Source organism: Stegodyphus dumicola, chromosome 12, assembly GCF_044657685.1.
Source record: "Stegodyphus dumicola isolate Sdum_Otavi_A_Nest chromosome 12, ASM4465768v1".
Classification (NCBI taxonomy): Eukaryota; Metazoa; Arthropoda; class Arachnida; order Araneae; family Eresidae; genus Stegodyphus; species Stegodyphus dumicola.
The window spans coordinates 70,036,246-70,052,501 of NC_140779.1; the positions used below are offsets into that span (position 1 = coordinate 70,036,246).

Below are 16,256 nucleotides of genomic sequence, written 5' to 3' on the forward strand. Positions count from 1 at the left end.
CTCCCTCTACTACAATGATGTTTTGTGGTCCCGGTGATTTTGCATATAAACTAATGTTAATCTCCCTTCAATATTGCTATATTCTCTAGAACAATAAACCTCTGTAAAACGATTTTTTAAATCTAAATTTCAGTATTATTTTCTCCCTTTATAATAATATTTTGATTTTCAAATGCTTTTTTTTTTTTTTCTTTTTCCCCGTTTTCTTTTGTTATTTTTTCCGTCTATTAAGACTCATTGTGGATATTCAACTTATCCCTGAATAAATAGCAATTGTTCAGATTTCAAAACAGATGAAGACCACCCTTTTGGGAATTGGAGTGGGTGGGGGGGTGAAGTGTAAATGTATGCCTAGTCTCATTTCCCAGTAAGCTTTGGAATTCTGATAAGGTTTAAGGACATCTAGACCTGTCTGGTCACCTTGTCACAGAACAAGTGCCCTTTGTTAGAGGAACAAGGGATGGAGGCGGGGTGTTGTTAAGTGACGTACTGAAAAGTGAGTTCAAAGGTTGTTTTATAGTCTTTAAAGATTTTGAGTTCTACGCGAAACATTTGGTTTAAACTTTTCTTTCTTTCACGCGATATAGTTCCCTAAGATGGCAGGGCGAAAGCAACTATCTTTTCGAGATAAACTGAACGTTATCAATGATATTGATGAGGGAATGAAGCAGATTGATGCGGCTAAGAAACGTGGATTATCGCAATCCACAGTTGCAACGTTCCTAAAGAAGAGAAAGCAAATCGAAGATGCTGTAACTTCAAATGAAATTAACCCAGAGCGAAAACGACTGAAAGTTACGATAAATGAAAACATTGATGCTGCTGTTTTAAAATGGTTTCAAGAGATAAGAGCAACAAATGTCCCAATAAATGGACCTTTATTATGTGCAAAAGCACAGAAATTTGCAGCAATGCTAGGGAACGAAACTTTCAAAGCTAGCAATGGTTGGTTAATGTGTTTTCAAGATCGTCATGGAATAACTTTCCAAGAAGTTCACGGAGAGAAAAAGTCAGCCCCGACAAACGAGGCAAATGAATGGCGGCAAAACAAGATGAAAGAAATCTTAGAAAAGTATGCTCCAGAAGACATTTATAATGCAGATGAAGCTGGGCTGTTTTTCCAACTCCTACCCGATCGAACATTGGCATTCAAGGGTGAAAAGTGTTATGGAGGGAAGAAATCAAAGCAGAGACTGACTGTTCTTCTGTGTACAAATAGCACAGGAACACATAGAATACAACCTCTCGTCATTGGTAAATCATTGAAGCCAAGGTGCTTTAAGAAAGTGAAAAGTCTTCCCGTGGAGTATAAAGCAAATAAGAAGGATTGGATGACGTCTAAATTTTTTTCCGAATGGTTACAGAAGTTAGACAATGAAATGAAGAAGAGAAAGAAAAAAAATCGTTTTGTTGATAGATAACTGCGGTGCTCACACGTCATTTCCAAAGCTACAAAATATCGAAATCGCTTTTTTTCCTGCCAATTGCACTTCAAATTTACAGCCTCTTGATATGGGCATAATTAAGTGCTTCAAAGGATATTACAGAAAATGGTTGGTGGACAACATACTTGTAAACTTTGAAAATAAAGCAGAAGACCTTTTCAAAGCTGTAAATATCAAGAAAGCGTGTGACAATATTGCTGGAAATAACAGAAAAAACCATTCGGAATTGCTGGGAAAAGGCCGGTCTTTGTGTTATGGAAGATAAGAAATCTGGTAATGATGAAAATTCCATAGACAATGATCTCTCAGATGATCAAGAATGTGTTTTGCACATCAAAAAATCCGTATCCCAACTTAAAGAAACAAGCGGTAAAAAGTTTGGAATTAGTATAGAAGACTATTTAACAGCAGATGATGATCTTATGGTTTTCGCAGGAGTTATTGATAAAGATATTCTCTCTGAAATTACTGATGAGATAGGAAACAATGATGAAGATGATGATGATATTGATGATGATGATAATACAGGTCCATCGCAGTCCTTATTGTCATCTCAGGAAGCTCTTCAATCTGTGAATTCTCTACGGACATTTTTTTCAAGCCTTCCATCGACAAATGAAGAACATTTTCGTGCACTAGACTCAATGCATACAGTATTGGTGAACTTAACAGTTAAAAAAATCAATAAACAAACAAAAATATTGGATTATTTTCAATAAAAAGTGTTTTCAGGTATGTGAATATTTCTGTGCTTATTTTCTGAATTTATCTTATTTATTTTTTTAGTATTTAAACCATTATTATTAGTATTTTACAAATTAATTTCTTCTAAATATAGACTTAAAGAAGGGAAGACTTAAGAAGGGAAGACTTTTCACGTTATTAAAAGTAGTATGTTATGCACCTTAAACTAATAATAATAATAAAAAAAAAAAACTCTTAAATGCTCAAAATATGTGGGCCCTGGATATAACAATATGCCTCTCTACAACAATATATTTATTTGGTCCCTAAAATATTGTTGTAACGAGGTTTCACTGTATATATATTAAAAATGGTACAATTTGATACTAGGTGCACATTTCTATTTGGCTCAATTTGCAATACTATATAATATTACATATCTGGAAACTAAGCAACAGCTGCCAGAATTTGCAAACTGGCAAATCACATACATGATAATGTGACTAAAAATTGAAAGTATGTTCAGTTTATACACACCTCACTGAAAATAAAAAAGTCGCCAATGAATTGGTGGTTTGTTGATTGGGGCAAAATTTTTCTGGATGCACTCATAGCCGATAGGAAGTTATATTCATTTAATTTTTTTTTTTTTTTTTTTTAATGCTTTTGCTGAGCTTGCAGGCTCTTGAAAGTGAGAGAGGTTATCCTGCTAATCTTCCCCTCCAATCTTTTAAGCTTTATTTTGAACCATCATTTTCTCCATTAAGACACATACTTTATATATTCTTTTAGACTTCTCAGCTCACCATATTAATATTCAGTTTTCTTAGTAAGATAGCTAACAAAATTTGTTTTGTCTTTTTTAAATGTGTTTACTTATTAAATATGATTTTCTTCGCCCTTACGCCACATAAAATTCAATTCAACAGCACAATCACAAGATTTTTTTTTTAAAAGGCATATCTTTAGAATTCTTGACAGACAATTTTGCATACTGGGGATAAAAATATTTTATTTCGAACAGCTTTGCCACTGTTCACTTTCAAATCATTCACTTTGTTAATAAAAAAAATGGTACAAGTGTAAAATACTGTTGACCAGGAAAGTTGGTGCAAATTCCACCAAACTGATACCACATCATTTTTTATTATTCTCCAGTGCTTATTTAATGGGAATGAAAGCAAATTCATTCTTAAAAAATGTTGAAATTAATATTTTAAAACATACAGTTAAAAAAATTCGAGACATAGTTTATTTGTAAAAATAAATAAACATAAAAGTACTTTAAATTCATTATTTTAACACACACAAAAAAAGGCTATTTAAATGAAAAACATAAATAATAACCTTATATCGGCAGTCAGCTACTGGTAGCCAAAACTCCCTAATGGCATTCAAAATCACTACAAGTAAGTCTTCTTTATGAGGATGATGACACATAAATTCGCATATATATGAGTCTAAGTGCTGTCAAGCAGTTTCGCAATGCTTTTTATTTTGCCCAGTCCCATTATCTTTCGATGTTCTGTCAGTGTGCACCACCAGTATCCAGGTCAACAAAATTATAACTTTGATTGATCCTGAAATGTTCGACACTTGCAGCTCTTAATTCATTAGTCTTATATGGCTTCCATAAGTCAGAAAAAATAAGATCCTCCTTCAATATTTTTTTTAATTCCTTGTAAAAAAGTGACTGCTATTCTATCATGAACTCTTACGATAAAACATTCATTTTCTCGATAAATTCCTCCAAACATCTATTTCTCAGGGAGCATTCTACTTACTCGGTTTTTGCATTTTGAGAAAAGTCTTTCATCAATTTCTGCTATGTTGTTAGGTTCTCCCATTCTTATTTGGTCTTGACAAAAGGCTGCGGCCGAAAATTCGAGATAATTGTTCCAATCTATCATTATCTTGTTTCTCAAATCTAATTGCTCTTTCCTCCATTCAATAGTTGTTAACTCTTTGCACCAACAATAAATAAATCCGAGTGCAGCCAAAAAAGCAATAATGGAACCTTGATTATTGTCAGGTGCATACCCGAAAATACACCAAAAATGGCAGTTTTTTCAAACTGGGGGTGATGTTAATAAGAATATACTGAAATGAAAAGACTAGCCTTCTTTCTAAGGTTAAAATACAATCCCATAGATTTTATTTAAAATTTGAATATACTAAAAAAACTGATATCCTTGTACTTTAATACGTGAAACTCATTAAATTTTTTAACTCGCAATTAAAAATACATCAACAAATTTTCATTCTCTTGAACACTTTGTTTCAGGTAGTACAGTATAAAATCAGAAATCCAGATGTCCAATATCCAGAATGATATAAAATCCAGACCTCTGGGCCATCAGCAACCTTTTAGAGAATTTTTTTTAATGCCTTATGCATGCACATATGGTATTTATCCATAATAAACATGAGAGACCCAATTCTTAATTTCAATTCAACACTAAATATCTCTATATGGAGATATGTATTAGCATAAATCTCTAGGATAATTTTTCTTGGTATACATCGTAAATCAAAACATCAATAATTTTACACCTACTGAATAACTAATAGCCCTGATGCCAACCTGGAAAATCATTTTTTGCTTTCATCACTGCACGATTACTAACACATGCAGCTTTAAGAAATGACTCAGGTACCAAAGTGGAAAACTTTTTTTTTTTTTTTTTTTTTTTTTTTTTATATTAGTAAGCCAAACGGCATTGGACTTTTTAAGTTGGTATTATGCTTGGGAAAGATAACAGACTTCAGCTAACTGTTAAGTGTGTTGACAAGGAGAAATTTCTTTCCATATGCAAAAGATAAATTTTGTAAATGATATTCAGAGGCCAAAAAATTACAATATGTGCTGTTTGAGAATTAATAAAAACTGATTTTGATGTTCAGGTAAGCCTTAAGTATACGTGAGTATTTATTCGGGACTCCTATAAGGACTTCCTTTGGGATTATTTGAGTATATGTAGGAAACAGACATAAGTATAATAAATAACTAATGTAATTCTAACTTTCTAAATTAGCTTAACTTTCTCAGTATAAATTAGAAGCAAGAGAAAATTTAGCAAACAACATACCTCTAGTCACCAAATCTCATGACACATATATGATCATTAACGTATAATGCACTTTATGACGCATAAGCTTTATAATGAAAAATCCACATATATGTACGAGGGCTATCCAGAAAGTAGATTACGTTTTGGAATAAAAAAATAAACAAAGTATAGGAAACAAATTTTATTATATACAGATGAAAGCCACACTCAAATACTACTTTTCTACATAGTCACCATACAAATTAAGGCATTTATCGTAGCGATGTACGAGCTTGGAAATTCCTTCGTCGAAAAATTCGGCCGCCTGCGCCTTCAACCACTTCGTTACCTCTTCTTGCCTTCCATCTTGCACAAAACTTGTGGTAACCAAGCTTTTCGCTGATGATTTCGTGCAACAAACTTCGCGAAATTTGTGGAAAACTCAAAGAAAGTTCCGTTATTGTGAAATTTCGATTTTCACGGACTTTAGCATCGACTTTTTCGAGAAGTTCGGCGGTCACTATGCTGGGTCTCCCACTTCGATCTTCGTCGTGAACATTGGTTCGGCCATTTTGAAATCTTATGACCCACTGATGCACTCCACCTTCAGTGATAATGTTGTCCCCATACACTTCACGAAGCTGCCGATAGATTTCTATCGGTTTACAGTTTTTTGCAGTCAGAAACCTTATTACTGAGCGCACCTCGCAGCTCGCGGGATTTTCAATTAACTCAGACATTTCAAACCGTCACAGTATCTGAACGGAGCACAGCACGAACCTCTCACTAGCACGGCTAGATGCAGACTGAGCTGCGCAACGCTCTGACCCCAAGATGGCCGCGCTAGCCCCGCCCCTAGCGGACACAGACGGAAACGTAATCTACTTCCTGGATGGCCCTCGTATCATCATGCATATAAGCTTTATGATGGTAGCGACAAAGATTTTTGGACATTGCAAACAAACGGCGAAATTTGAAGCATGGCTATGAATGCAGAAAATATCACTACTGATAGTGAAGAAAGCAACACACAGGTTGTTGAAAATGAAAAAAATTCCGAGTGAAAATAGGAATTATCGACATGGCAATTACAAGACTTAAGCAATGGAGCTTTGTATGAAGAAGGATTTATGTCTACTTATAGAATTAAAGAAAAAGCATGTAGGTCAATCCATAAATAAGGTTCCCAAAGAGCACCAGCCACACGGGAAAGTGCGAGGTGAAATACGGCAACACCGCTATGGACAGCTGTTCCCACACGTTTTGCTGTGAAGCTCAGTCTTAGCTCAGTAGCCGTCCAAGATGGAGGTGGCACTGTTCCTTCCACTAAGTGCGAGATTCATTCCATAATTCGTTTTTTGAACGCCAAAGGGACTTCGCCCATGGATATTCATCGTCAGTTGCCAGGTGTATGACGACAAGTGTATGTCCATTCAACACATCCGAACGTGATGCAAGGAGTTTATTGCTATTCGTAAGAACATCCACGATGAAGAATGGAGTGGAAGACCATCAGTTTTGGAGGCAATTATCAAGATTGTCCAATGCAAAATGCTTCAAAACAAGAGAATCACCATCCGTGAACTTGTTGCTTGGATTCCAGAGAATTCTTATGGTACAACAGAAAGAGCTTTGACTAAAAAATTGGAGCAACACAAGTGTTGCGCTTGATGGGTACACCGTATGTTGACAGCAGAACACACAGGATAAACGCCTTGCCTGTGCTCGCCAGTTTCTTCAAGAAGATAAGGAAAGATTGTTCGACTCCGTTGTTACACGAGATGAAACGTGGGTGTTTCATTTCACTCCCAAAATGAAACAAAAGTCTATATAATGGCCTCAGTCAGAGTTACCAGATGAAAAGAAGTTCAAACAAACTCTTTCTGCTGGCATAATGCTGATCAATTTCATGAAAACTGAGACAACAATCAACTCAGACAGTTGTGCAACACTAAGAAAACTCAGGCAAGCTATCCAAAACTGCCGCCGAAGACGACTGACAGCCGGTGTAACACTGCTTTATGACAATGACCAACCTCGCATTTCCCATCAAAGACAGGATATCTGACAAACTTTGGATGGACTGTCATGCCCCATCCACCGCACAGTCCGGACCTCACGCACAGCATTATAACTTGTTCCTCAAGTTAAAGACGCTTCTGGAGCGACAAAGTCAAAGAAGAGGTGAAATGCTTCCACAACGGGTTGGCGGCAGAATTCTACGACACTGGGATACAGAAATTGGAGCACTGTCTACAAAAATGGCGATTATGTTGAAAAATAGAGCAAAGTGTCTTCTTTCCAATGATGCACATTGATATATATGAGAATAAATAATGTTGCCTATTTGTAACACTGATGGGAACCTTATTTCTGGATCAACCCTCGTATAAGCGCACGCGCACGTCATAAATGCTTCACTATTTCATAAACCAATATTCCGTACTTTTAATTTTATAATCTGTACACATCATTTTATTAAATTTAAACTGATGATCTAATATGCGAAAAAACCCTAGATCCGGATCTTGCGATTTGTACTGTACTTACTTCAACCATTTGCATTAAATTTATAATCATAAATATATGACAAATTTCAAGCACATAAGAAAATCAACTAATTTAATAGTTATTAATTAAATTAATTACCTTGTACTTCAGGTATATCATTCGATAAAACGTTAAATTTTCGTTTCTTCGTAGGAATCTACAAATAAGAATGTTACAACTTGATAATAAAGAAAAGAAATTTTGAGTCAAAATTAAAACATTTTAAAAGAATGCAATAGAAAAAAATTAAATACACACATTAAATAAAATATATAAACCTCTGATGATAACCACTTTTCTAGACACTTATATACACAATATTATATAACATTGTTTAAAAATATTTAAACAGCAAAATTACCTCAAAGTGACTAATTAAATTGAGAACTTTCTGTTATTGGAACCAGATCCAGAAGTGTATACACACATACAATTACATGCATACACACAATTTTTGAATCCGATCCCGACAAGAAAAAAGTACCTTAAAATTTTTAAGTGAAGAACATCCATTTTGTCAGTAACCCAGTTTTAGCAGATGTTCAAGGTTAATTTTGAATACAAAATGTATTAAAAAGTAAATCTGCTCCCAAATAAAAGTTTTTATTTAAGGTAATTTAAAAAGATATCTCCTCTTAGCAGAAAATATCACCAAATACCATTATAATATACAAGAATAAGATAGTTTTCTTACGGGGGCAATTCAGAAACTAACCTCTGTTTCATTAGAAATAAAAAAACTTGCATGGACTTAATTTTTTAATCTGAAAGGTACATTTTTCAACATAGGCACCATGTACATTCGAGCACTTGCCACAGCGTTTTACTAACTTACCAATCATTTTTGCATAAAACTCAGCTTTCTGCGATTTCAATCAACTTCTCATAGCAATTTGAGGCTCTTCATCATCAGCAAAGTGTAGTGTTCTAAGCCAAGCCACTTCTTCCTTGCAGGGAACAAATCATAATAAGAAGGAGCCAAATCCGAGCTATAGCAGGATGCTGAAACATGTTCAATTTGAATTGGCATAAAAGATCTTACGTTCACAGGCCATTGTGAGCACAACCCTAGATGTCATCAGGATGCGATATTTGTTCTGGAAGGCTCTCTTCTGTTTTCTGAAAGTGTTATAGTGCACTTCAGAATTAATTGCCATACCACATTCCATGAATTCGACAAGCAAAATTCCATCAGCATTCCAAAAACACAGTGACCATAATCTTCCTTGCTGATGAAGTTCAACGGGCTTTTTTTCAGCTGGGTTGGAGAATCAATATGACCCTTAGCATGGACTGCCCAATTTTCATCACCAGTCACTATGTTCAGAACCTCCTCTTCTGTGTGGCACCAATTAAAAAAAAAGCCTAAAACAGCATTCATTCAATTGGCTTTGTGGATTTCCGTAGTATTTTTACCGAGCAACATGATTTAAGAAACGGCTAAACTGTTAGAATTTAGTACAGGCCCCAGTCATCAGAATTTTGGAACCACAGAGATTAAAACAAGTGATGAAAATGCCTAGTACAAGCTCTGTGTGTGATGCGTTGAGACACAAAAGATGAATCTTTTAAACTGTCAGTTTTCAATTTCTTTATTAATAGAAAAATTCCTTTCTATAAATGCTTGTCCATATGATAAGATTAGAAGCATCTGTGATATTTCCCCTGCTTGTGTCTAGTGGAAAGTAGAGAATATAAAGGGATGATAAACATGTTAAGAAAGAGACTTCTAAAATCAGAAGTAAAACATTCAAGCACTATGTTTGAATTGTTCTTCCAAAAACTCTCCCAAAAGTAAGAAATTCATAACAAACTTTCTGTAAAATATATCCATTACGTGTTAATAGAAGACATTTTTAACCCTTTGCACTCGAGCGGTGCCTCTCAGGCACCACTGCATGTGATGTGATAAGTCGAGCAGTGCCTCAGAGGCACTATTCGAATCAATGTGTTTATTTGTGTTTGACCTAAGGAATATCGCTTGAGAGATCTACTTGGCCTTTTGTAGATCATACTACGAGGTGTCTAAATAGCTATAAGGATGTCTTATCTCAAATAAAGGTTGTCTTTGCAATGCTTATGCGATTAAAGGTCCCATCTCAAAAATACTTGCGATCGCGGGTAGGACCCTGTCTTCGACATCAGTTCGAACTCAACCTTCTTGCCGATCACAACACAGTATTTCATTCAAAGTTACCGAGCGCAATAAGTATGGAACACGACGAAGAAGTTACTTGTAGCGAAGATGAGTTTAATTTTTCAGGAATAACGAACGAAATTACATCACTACATAGACAGCTTGCCCATGAGAACGAAGACGGAAGTGATAAAGATAATGACGACATTAGAGGAGCAAGATGAAAAATCCGAATAATCGATAGTGAATATGGAAGCCAAAGTGATTGCACAGAAGCGACTGAACCTTCAGAAACAACAGTGTGCACAGAATCCGAAGAAATCCCCAGAAGAATACCGTTTGTATCCGGTGAAAGACAAGTAGGACCGCATGTATTTGCATACATAAAAGAACCAATAAATTATTTTTCACTGAGGAATTAGTTACTGACATAGTGCAGGAAACTAACAATAACGCTGCAAGGGAGGTGGAAGGGAAGACCTTATCATCCCGTTCTATATGGCGTTCATGGTACGATGTAACAGTTACCAAATTTTGGGAGTTTATTGGGGCAATCATAAATATGGGGACAATGCCACTGGCAAGCATACAAGAATACTGGTCGAAAAATGATACTAGCTATATTCCGTTTTACTCAGACATGTTTACGAGAGACCGATTTTGTCAAATATTTTGGAGACTTCACCTCAAGACAATACCCGAGAAAACACAAACACTAGAACCCGTTAGCAGTTAGTATCTGGTTTCCTCGAGTATATAAATGAAAGGTTCTTGAATTATTTTGTACCTGGAGAGCAGATTTTTGTGGATGAGTCGACTGTCAAATTCAAAGGCCGCATATCATTCATTACTTACAATCCAATGAAACCTATAAAATGGGGTATTTGGGTTTATACGCTTGCAGATTCAAATACCGGCTTCATTTGTGCTATTCTGCCGTATTATGGATCTCTAACAACAGAGACTTTGATAAGACCCGATCTACCGGTATCAACCAGAATACCACTACATCTATAAAAAATGATACAGGATAAAATTCTCTGTGTTCAGGGACACCACATGTTCACAGACCTTTATTATACGAGTTACATATTGGCGGAAGAATTACGCAAACAAAAGTGCCACTTAACTCGGACGATCATGACAAATAGAAAGCACCTACCATGCAAAATACGAAAGCCAAAATTTGAGAATCGAACCACATGTGCATATTGTAAAGGTAATATTTTGGTTCTTGCGTGGAAGGACAAGAGGATTGTGACGGCTTTGACTACTTGGAATAATGCGGGAATAACTCCTGTAAGAAGAACTCTACGAGGCGGTATTGAAGTCGTTATAAAAAAGCCCAATGTTATTGCAAATTACATCAAATTTACGAGCAGTGTTGATCGAGCTGACCAACTGGCTTCGACATTGTTTTTTAAAAAAATCCGTAAAATGGTGGCGAAAACTATTTTTTGGGGGCTTGAAGATCTGCTCCATCAATTCATCAATTCTTTATAAATCAGTAAAGAAACAGAGAAACAAACGGCTGCTTAGTCACCTACAATATTTCAAAACTTTAGTGGATCAACTGAGAGGAGCCTTTCGACAAAAACAACCCAGCACAGCTTCTTCTTCACACAGCATTTTTGAAGCGATCCGACTAAATGAGAAGCTGCATATTATTTTGATGGGGCAAAAAAAAGATTGCAAGGTTTGCTCCCAAAGAACGTCCCAAAGGCGACAAACTGTATACTACTGTGACACATGCCCCAACAAGCCCAGGATGCATATTGGAGATTGTTTTGTAAAATATCATACGAAGCAAAATTTTAGAATGTAATGTTTCATACATATGTTTCATTAAGTTAAAAAAATATGTATAATGTTAAAATATACGAGTTTAAAGTGTTTTATTGTGTCTAAAATTATTTTAAGTTAACAATAAGGAACTCATGATATAAGTGGGAGTGGCTGATTACTCTCAAGTTGCTGGTTTACCCGACAGAAAAGCGCCTCGAGCGCAAAGGGCTAATTTTGTTACCCGTACCAAATCTGTAACAGTAAAAAGTAAATAATATATGGGGGGGGGGAGAAGAACAAAGTATAAAATTAATTTTATAGACGAAACTGATGCATATTCTGAGACAATTACATGGGAAAAACTCTTACCATGGAAAAAATAAAAAAGACATTTTTAAATAATTACATGGCTTTTTTGCTTTTGCTAAGAATTGTTTCATAAACTGCTCTTCATTGCATTTACTACCTTGATTATTTTTCAGATTAAAAACATTGTATAAAAATAGCCAAAATGAAAATAACGCCATTTTATAATATGACAGCAAAAAATAAAAATGTTTCACTTTAAATAAATCACTTTAACTTTATTTCTTAAATAAAATTTCAATATATTACCATTATTTGAATGAAATTTATCATGGTAATAATAATAATAATAAAGTCTAAGAAAAATTAGCAAATTTCAGAATTAAAAATTTTCTACAGAAACTGATCTTAAAATCACCAAAAACATTGATAAGTTGCCAAATTTAAAACCGTTTAATAAAAGAATTCACACCCGCAAAAGCGAAGAGTTGTTTAAGAGTTAGTTCTTTAGACAAAAGGAAATAATTTCAAAATGCTTATGTTTCACTTCTTGCCCAGAAACTCGAGTATACCACTGTTTATATTAGGAACAGGAGCAAATTTATAATGCATGAAGCTATTCAAAAGATAACCAATTTGTCAGTGAAATGCCAAAAATATTCCTCCAAAATGCCAATTCACACACAAAATGGCAACCGTAAAAACAGACAAAAAATTTAGATGATTTAAATTCAGGACCTTTTGCCGATTTTGACCGAAATTAAGGACTTTTATGGACTGTATGAACTCTGCTGTTGCGAAAAGCTTTCTTACCTTCCAAAGTTTGTTATTTGATAAGCACTAAACATAATTAAGAAACTCTGATTTGACCTGCACTTCCCTAAATCAAATCACAAAAACAAACTAACCTGCAATAAATACTTACAGCAGCTGAAATATTGGAAACTTTGTTTAGGACCTTTACACTTCTAGTTTTACTGTTTTAGTACTAGATCAGCTAATACATTTGCGGCAGGAAATTTAACTAGACGGATGAGATCACAACTACATCTGATCCACTCCTGCATCAGCACATTCAAATGACATTAATGACACATACATTAAACATTAAATGGCTCACAAAAGACCAATTACAATCAGTTTTCTATCTAGAATGAGACAGCAAAATATTACCTTTGATACAAAAAATTAAAACACTATCTGACTAGAGCTTTATATCAAATGTTCTATTCAATCACATAAATTGAAAGCCCATTTCTGATAAAGCTACAGATCTGTGATGTCTACTGCAACAGCCACTGCCGACATTAAGGTAATAAGCTTGCAATAGCTATTGTGACAATTAACCAATTGAAAATGTTTTTTAACTAAAAATAAAGTAACTTATTTTTGTTCATAACAGATTACAAAATAAAATATACAGTTAAAACATTTAATTTCTTCTGAAGTTACTAGATAATTTGATTATAATACAGCACATCCAAAAAGTCTCTCCCCAGTGTATGTAGGTAAAATTTTTGTGAAAGAAGTATTTGAAACACTTGGAATCTTTGAAATGTCTGCAATGTTATGAAAATGTCTGACACAGACATGAATGAGGCTAGACCTTCAATTCAAAAGACATCTTTCCTACAGGCACAATAACAAAGGGGCTGCAGGTCCCATTTCAACCACCTGTTGTTAGCTAGATCATTGCTCTGTCACAAGCTGAGCAATACAGGTGTACGCTACAATATTAAATATGAAGCAGCAAGTGTTTTAGGTGGAACACATTTTGTGCTGGTTACAAATAAACAGAGCAGTTAATCATCTAACAGTTTTTATTTCGAAGGAAACATGCTCACTAAGCTTGTCTAATTTATTACTCTCGGGGGGGGGGGGGGGGAAGCCAATAGAGTGGTGTACATGGATCGATAACCAAACTTTACTTCAGATGCTCACAAACATGGGCTGACATGTGCTTTCAGGCTCTGAGAAGACATTTTTAGCATTTACTGTAACCCCGGAGTATTTCCATTTAACTAAGTTGAGTGACTTCATCTAATAATCCACTAAAAGAGACTTTTTGAACAGACTATATGCAGCTAATACATTTTTACAATATAATGATTTTCATAGTTATCAATTTTACAATTGTATACGATATAATAAATAAATATGGTACTTTCTGTTCAATACATTAACATGAATATTTTTAATTCAGGTAGGTAAAATATATATGTTAGTATTAAAATAATTAAAGTGTACATGAATATTAAGAAAATTTAAGACATTCTCAACTTTTTGAATAAATGCAACATACTGAATAGTTTCACCTACCAGGATATGCATAGGAATGCAAAATATTCACACATAAACTGAATTTTGTTACTGAATAACTCCATAAGAAAATATAATCCAACTTACTTCATCTGTATCATGATTTACATAAGGAGGATCTGGAATAGGAATGTTGAGTTCACAATGAATGGATGATAAATCTGTAACGGTGAATTTTTCAGTCTGAAACGAGTCTTATGTTAATAATGCTGAAACAATTTTTTTATACTTTAAACACAATAACAGAAGTATACACATTTCTAGGAAGAGGGACAAAATTGAACATATTGACTGATCAATTTTCTTTTCCTTCTAATAATTATGCAATTGAATGCAGAGAATTTAGTCTTAATTGATGAAAAGATAAGAGTTAAGCAGAAGCAATATTATTAAGACTAATATTATATTCTCAATAATATCTTTGAATCATAGAAGACTTACACTAATAGCACTCTTTATATTAAAACGCGTAATCTTAAAACTAACAGTACAAATTTCAATATCACAAGACGATCATAATTATACTTAACAGAGGGATCTCCTGAAAAGCATAAATTATGCAATAGTGTAGAGTCATTCTATTTCTAAATAAAACTTTAAATTTGATACCCAAATTTATATAAAATCAAACTTGCACATTTGATCTGATTGTGATGTTACTTTTCAATACTATTAAAACTGCTGCAATAAACAGCATCAGAAAGAGGCTGTTGAATACACTTTAAAACAGAAGAAATCAATTTGAAAAATATATACATCAGTGACAAGCATAAAAACTACGAAAGTACAGAAAACTATTGTAAAACAACGTAGTAATTAAAAAATTATATTCATGTATTTGTCCCAAATGAACTAATTATTCAAGATCTGTATGAATCTTCTTGAAATATAAAATTTTTATTAGCTTACCTTTAGAAGAGCTTCAAGTTCTAATATTTTCTGTGGAAAAATATTAAGTACCAACTCTTCTGCCTAAATAGAAAATTAAAATTGTTAGGATTAAAAAATCAGTATAAATATTTTTCAGGTGTAAATAATATATTGCTAGTATTTAAAATGAAGGTCAAAATCAGGCTACACAAATATCTAACAAAATTTTTAAGAATGAAACATTACTAAAAAAATTTGGTTAACATTCAACCGAGAGTACAAAGTGGGTCTCATGACTGTTAGAAATTGGTATATTATTAATGATGAATTCCCCTCCCCCCCTTTTTTTTTTGTCTTTCAGAGCCAGCACCAAATAAATATCTCAAAATTTGCCAGCTGCACAAGTTAAACTGAAAATTAAAATATTTTTCTGCACAAATGCCCAATTATATGTATTTATTTCATTTCAAACAAAAAGATGCAAACTAACAATTGGTATTTCTTTTTCCCTATGTTAGTTAAAACTCATGAATTTTTAAAGACCTTCATATTAATGATTTAATCACTCTGTCAATAAAGCATTTCCATTTCCCATGGGCAATAAACTCATGCCTAGATTGCTGTATCAGAATACAAAATATAATTTTCCTACTAGGTTGAAACGACAGTGATTTGATTGCAACAACCAACGACAGAAAAAATTGCATAGCACATATACATATAAATCTATACAAATAACACATACATACATTATAAATACTAGAAACAAGTCTAACCATAATGCCATTATAATCTGGAGAACAGTTATAATAAACTACATACCAGAAACCTTCTTCATTTAACCACTACTAAAACATTTTAGTTTTGACAATAAATTACATATATAATGATAGGCCAAGAAATTAAGAATTTTTATGTCTATCACCTTCCAGATTTTCAACACAGTTCTTTAACAATGCACAGTAAAAGTTCAAGGATCAAGCACATAAATACCCAAAAAACTTAACTTACTACCTTGGTAAAAGCCACTAAATTTTGGCAACCATATGTGCAACAATAAGTTGTAACAAGCAATGGCACCACTTTTTGTGTGCTCTTTTTGTTGTATTA

The 16,256-nt window shown here is 33.9% G+C and overlaps 1 protein-coding gene across 2 annotated transcripts in view; it reads right to left on the minus strand.

The window, feature by feature from the left end:
* REG (proteasome regulator gamma) overlaps nucleotides 1–16,256 on the minus strand; it is a 101,481-nt gene that overhangs the window by 53,760 nt on the left and 31,465 nt on the right. For both annotated transcript variants that reach the window (XM_085806540.1, XM_085806541.1), the window contains exons 3-5: nucleotides 15,186–15,248; nucleotides 14,364–14,459; nucleotides 7,829–7,886 (exon numbers count right to left, since the gene is read on the minus strand). In XM_085806540.1, coding sequence (XP_085662666.1) covers nucleotides 7,829–7,886; nucleotides 14,364–14,459; nucleotides 15,186–15,248 — 217 coding nt within the window. The remainder of the gene's footprint in view (nucleotides 1–7,828; nucleotides 7,887–14,363; nucleotides 14,460–15,185; nucleotides 15,249–16,256) is intronic.